The sequence below is a fragment of the Saccoglossus kowalevskii genome, chromosome 13 (assembly GCF_978046115.1).
Source record: "Saccoglossus kowalevskii chromosome 13, keSacKowa6.1, whole genome shotgun sequence".
Classification (NCBI taxonomy): domain Eukaryota; kingdom Metazoa; phylum Hemichordata; class Enteropneusta; family Harrimaniidae; genus Saccoglossus; species Saccoglossus kowalevskii.
The window spans coordinates 16,246,894-16,253,041 of NC_140653.1; the positions used below are offsets into that span (position 1 = coordinate 16,246,894).

Below are 6,148 nucleotides of genomic sequence, written 5' to 3' on the forward strand. Positions count from 1 at the left end.
TCCACTTTATACCCCAGTATTATCCCACTGGAAACTGAAGTCTAAATTAAATGTCCGTTTTTTAAAAGCGTTTTAACAATTTTAGAATTCATATGAAGATTATTAGTTCATTTCCAGTTTTCTAATGGCATTTAAGCATAATAATCAAAGCAAGAAGACAATGACATCATGTAGTTTTCAATTTTGCCCAACACCATTAAGTTTAATTCAACTTATCATTGTTTTTTTTTAGATTGTTGGTCTCTTTACCTGATATTTTAATTAGGCACCTGATAGCTTCTCTGTGTTGCAGTGACGACGGTAATGTTTTCCAGTGTTCAACTCTAAGTACTTCCTCTTCATCTGATAGTATCAGCTTATATACGGCCAATACACTCTGGAAGGCCACCACAACACGATTATTTTTTATCGGCAGAAGACACTGAATGTCAGCTGTATATGGAGAAACCGAAGAATACACGCTACATTATGACGATGACTTAACACTAATAAGTCAGCTATTTTGCACCTAAGCTTGAAAACAAATGCATGTACCAGTAAATATGGGTGACATGATGTATAATGTAGTTGTAAAGTTTGATTGCAATAAGTCAAGGCATGTCAGAGATTGGGGTTTTGAGCAGCATTCGTAAATACAAAATGTCTGTCAGTCAATCGTTTTGAAAGCGATCTGAAAAACAAAATGATGTAGAAACAGGCAATTCATAAGCGCCGTTGTCAGACTGCATCCAAACAGGGACTGATAATGTGAAGTGTTTTAATTTGGAGCGAGGCAAATTTTGACAGTTAGGAAAATTCAGCTTGAATTTTATCTTCATAATCTATCACACATAAAACTCCATTATATGTTATTGTCTTAGACAAAAAAATACTTTCTAGCAATACTGTAAAGAATTTCATAATATAAACATCATTGCTTGGTTTTAATTTCAGTAATTTGTTAGTAAACAAGCAGATATTGATATTGGCAGATATAACTCTGCTGTATAGTTGAAAAATTAATTTTTTTTTAGAAAATTAGACTTATTGTCACAAAATGAACAAATCGGTCAGAGGTCCACTTGAGTTGTCTACATCTACAAAATCAAAGCAATCAGGCTAACCGTTTTTACAAAAATGAAACAAAAATATTCACTTAAATTAGAGAATTGAAGAAATCGTCACAAAATATTCCAATCTGACTAATGTTTACTCAAGGTTTACTCAAGGTACTCAATCTACATATAAAATATTGAAGTAATTGGGCGAGATGTTTTCAAGTAGAAGTCAAAAATATTCAACAATATACATTGTGTAAGTGATTTGAAGATATCTTCATGAAATGAACAAATCTGAGAGAAGTTCGCCGAAGGACCCAATTTCACCCGTCCAAGGACCCAACTTCATCCATGTATTAACATTGTCCGCCTGCACGGTGTTGTTCCATTCGGATATTCCTCTCTCTACAACACCGTGCGGTAATTCTATTCATAACCGTGTATGTCACGTGGTTGCGCGATAGAAAGTTTACCGACCAATAGAAAGCTTTGTTACAATGACTGCCAGAAACGGCTGGAGCTTTGCATTTCTGATGTCTTCGGCTTCATTTCTGCCGATATATCTTGCAGTGACATCATGAGCTTTGAGGTATAACACCTACTCTTCTTAGTACCCAACAGTGGTGACAACACTATTACCACGCTCGATGATCGCAAGGCCGGTAAAGCATAATAACATAAGGATTTACTATTTCCTGTGCGACTAAAAACGAACACATCAGACACGGCACTAAGTATAGTTTGAATAGCTTTAGTCTGAATATCAGTGAGTTGCATGATGTATGGATATCGTCGCTGTATTGCCTTGACATCCAAGCCAACACATCTTCCACTGTGTGCAGCGAAATTTATTCTCGGGTCAGACATTTTCACCGCCTGGCAACCATCATGGTGAAAACAAAGTCCAATAAATCTCAGAAAACGGTATTTTGGGATGGTCGTTGACACCCCTGAACAGTGTAACAAGATTACCCCTACATATGCAACATATTTAAATTTGGTTGTTTAGGATTTCTTCAAAGTTAAGGTCGTACTGTTTTCTCATATTTAACCGTTTTCACCGGTTTTTCGATAGCTTGGTCAAGCGCGTTGAAGAAAGAAGCAATATGATTGGCTGTTGGTAAATTGATTCTAAACTGTGAGGGCATTGTCACATACACATAGTCCTAATGAAATACTTCAAGGTGATAGCCGAGTGCTTCGCCGGAACATTCACCTTGAAAATTCAAGATGTGTATTAAAAGCAAGTAGACTTTCAAGTGGGTCGTTTTCAAAAATGTGAAGTTGACACCAATAACGAACAATCAGTAATATGAACAGCTTCACTCTGTCAACTGAGTCAACAACAAAGCTGGATAAACAGATTAATTTGTTTTTAAATTTTAAATATTACCGTCTTCATCTTGTCTGCTGAACTTGGTTATTAATATCCCATGATGGCTGAACACACAGAGATCTTTTCCTGCAGAACAAAATATATGGCAGTCTTCCCAAGTAACCAGACACTGTAAAAGATTAACAATGAATATGAAGCGTCAAAATTACGTAATGCTAGATGATTTCCATGGTAAAATTAAACACCAATGCCAGTGAAGTAATAATGTTAGTTAGTAGCATCAAACTAGTTAAAATACAAAAAAATGTAGGCACTAGAAATTTGCAGTTACGATGAGCAAACGCAAAGAGTGAGTACCTTTTAAACTAGTTTCAATGAAAACGATGACTTCATGGTTTTTCCATAGTGCATAGTCATTCAGACATCACAAATGTAAGAAAAGAAAATTGCCAGAAAATCTGAAAACCAACTTTAAATCCTAGTAGATGAAATTAAATAAGGGCTTACCTTTACAGTGCTGTTATGTTCATTAACCGTATGCAAGAGTTGTCCATTCTCCAAATCCCAGAATGCAATAGTTTTATCTGATGATCCAGTGAGTAGTACTTTTTCAGTCAGGTATTCATTCTGCACATGCTCACTTTGAATTACTAACATACTAGTGATAGGTCGACTGTGGAAAGCCAGCGTGGCTAGCTTTTTCCCAGTCTGAATGTCCCATATTATAGCAGTATTATCATCTGCGGCCGACACACACCTGATACAGATACAAACAACAGCATTAAATTGGTATCATGATATTTTTTTCTTTTCTTCAGAACATCCTTACTGACCTAACTGATTATGTTTCAAGAGCCAATTTCAATAAGTAGGTTGGTTTATACGTTTTTGTGTTAACCCCCCCCCCCCATGAGAGTATAATTTTAAAATGCTCATTAGGATTGAAGTGAGGACACTTTTGAAATTATAAATTGTGCTAAATCTTTCCATGTGAATTGTTATTTGACAGTCAAGGAAAAACCTGGATACTGTAAAGAGACTAATTTTTACTGGGTTTAAATTTCGCAGATTTACTATTTCAGGCATATTCAGTGGGTTTTAAATTCACGGTTTTATCATTTAGATAATGTGTTTTATGCTCAATTTTACATATTCACTGGGTTTTAATTTAGTGCATTTTCCAGTCAGCGAAATAAGCAAAATTAAAACCCAGTGAATAATTACCGGTTAACCTATTTACAGTACCTGAATTATCAACCTTGGCAGCATTTACAGTATTAGCTTTCATTCATCAAAATATTTGAATATAAGAATTTTTAGTGCTTTTACATTTCCTGCTTTACTACATGTAGTTAGTCCTTACATTATACTGCATCCTTGCCAGCCAAGGTTCATTATTTCGGCCGTCATGTCACTATTAAACCTTGGCAGAATTCAACGAAATTAAAAACAACATGCTTGTTCCTTATGATCAAATTACAGATCTGGAACGCTTGTTTTTCACCACAACTAAACAAGGAGTAAAGCATCATGTGATAACCTACTAATTTTTGCTATGTTGCTTGAGTACTTTTGCACAAATATTTTGCGAAAAATTAAGCTGTTTGAATGGTTGAATCATTCAAATCAAGTAGATGTTGACAATTTAATGTTTTACAGTAAGTTTCGCAGCAAGTTTTACAGCAACTCCAGGCACTGATTTGACGCTGAATTAGTGCTAGATGTTGATAACTTACTACAGTAGGTTACACACTTTGTTTTCAAATTTACAGAAGTTGTAACTAGAAATATAAACATCGACTGCAAATCAGAGGAATGATTGACAGATATTGCCCACAATGTTTTCTATTTTCACTACAAAGTCAGGTACACCTAGACTTTGAGGCGCGTCTGTCTTTCATTCACTTTTGGTCAGTCATCGTGTAGTTTGCGTCTACAAATCTGCATTTGTCCAAGTTGTTTAAGCACCACGATGGAGAAGCAAGGAGTCAAAAAACCAATTGAAGTGAGAACAAGAGTTGTCGATTTGTATTTTCGTGGACTGTCATTTGTTGAGATTAGAGATCGAAATGGTGTTTCAAAGCAGACAGCTTAAAATATCGTCAAACGGTTTGTAACCACCGAGAGTATCCTGCCAGGAAACTAACAACGTTATAATATGTCGAATATTATAAAACATTGCGACCGCGCATTTACGGACGGGAAATTCAACAAAAACTAATAGTGTACAGCGGCAACCCTCCCCCGACGTGTGATCTTGTGTTGCCAATGACAAGCTTTTTAAAGCGATTATTTGGTGGTACATCAACCTTTTGTTTCTCATCATCGAGAACTAATAATCGAATAACACCCATTCTACTTATGTATTTAATTTCATTATTGATATACTGGATGAAGTCTTCATAGGACATTTGTTGCAGGCAGCTTTCAGTTATATACATCGACGTGATACAGATATTTCCATAGTAGGAATAATGAATGCACTTTGATCAATAATTCTGTCATGATCAGTCGGTCAGCTGGTTCTGTAAAATAACGTTCTTTACAGTGCCACCACTGTATGCGCCCTCTCACTGAAATAACATGTGATGCAAATTGAAGTACAAAACTAAGTTGAGAGCTTCGATCGTTTATTGGAGGAGAAATTCAAAACTAATGTACTGCCACTTTTATGGGCGGGGCTTTCTTCCAGTGCGCTTCAAATTGCAGACACGCTGTCTGCATTATTTGTAACAACTTATGGAGATGTGAAAACAAAGTGTGTAACCTATTGTAGTAAGTTATCAACATCTAGCACTACTTCAGCATCAAATCAGTGCCTGGAATTGCTGTAAAGAGTTCTGATAAAAAATACAATTACTAGTACATGTACCTGTTGTCATCTATTTTTAGCAGGTGCTGTACTATATCTGTGTGTGCAGATAAGACTTGGACTTCGGTGTATGGGTTACATGGCTGATCATCGGTTATACTGACAACTGGAACCTACAACGAGGAAAATATTTGTCTACAGTGAGTCAAGTCAATAATAGATAAGATAAGACAAGATATACTTGTAGCTTTATTACAACTGAAAAGAAACAATATATTTCTAGTTCAGTATTTAAAATTTTATAAAATTGCATACTAGACACCAGCTCTGTCCGAAAGTCATCTACCATGAGCATTGATATAAATTGTTTTTTCAAATATTTCTGTTCAGCACGCAGAGTCACTGTGTGTTAGCACAGTGGTCTAAAATGATGTCTCTGTCTATTGGGTTTCATTCTCATCTTCATCTGAGAAGTCTGATTTTTATTCTGCACATATCAAAATTGAACATCTGTTACATCAACTGGAATCTGGGACTGAAACACCAATTGCTTGTATGCATGTGATGTACTGATCCCCAAAACATTTAGTCTGCCATCGGTATTTTTTATGTGTGCGAGTGATTAATTTTGAACGCAGAAATGGTCACCAATTTTAATTATTTCCATGGTAAAATCATTCTGTGTATACCAAGAATACAGGTTATGTTTTTTCTATGTGGCATTAATTTTGTTAGTTGATACACCTTATTTGTTACTCGTATGTCTCTGTGCTTTTTTTTTTTTTTTGCCAGAGGTTCAATCGCTTACAGCAACTCAACATTCTGCCGACAAAAAAAAAAAAAAACATTCAAATTTTAAATTGTTGTGTTCTTTGCTTCACGATTAGGCGTGACAGAAGAGCAGGGTGTGAACTTCATTCAATAATATTTCTTAGTAAAAATGCATTTGCAAAATTATAAATG

The 6,148-nt window shown here is 35.5% G+C and overlaps 1 protein-coding gene across 1 annotated transcript; it reads right to left on the reverse strand.

The window, feature by feature from the left end:
* Positions 1-202: 202 nt before the first annotated feature.
* LOC146735039 (WD repeat-containing protein 41-like) lies at positions 203-3,783 on the reverse strand. Its single transcript, XM_085507330.1, has 4 exons — positions 3,737-3,783; positions 2,881-3,130; positions 2,431-2,542; positions 203-432 (listed from the first exon to the last, which is right to left on the reverse strand). The coding sequence occupies exons 1-4, from the start codon at positions 3,781-3,783 to the stop codon at positions 203-205; spliced, it is 639 nt and encodes a 212-aa protein (XP_085363456.1).
* Positions 3,784-6,148: the final 2,365 nt, after the last annotated feature.

Bases quoted from the DNA above. Each gene is read 5' to 3' on its own strand.
- LOC146735039 (XM_085507330.1), bottom strand. From the start codon at position 3,783: ATGACGGCCGAAATAATGAACCTTGGCTGGCAAGGATGCAGTATAAT. The intron at 2,543-2,880 runs GTAAGCCCTTAT...AATCTTTTACAG, and splicing joins AACATAACAGCACTGTAAAG to TGTCTGGTTACTTGGGAAGA. The intron at 433-2,430 runs GTAATATTTAAA...CTCCATATACAG, and splicing joins CAGCAGACAAGATGAAGACG to CTGACATTCAGTGTCTTCTG.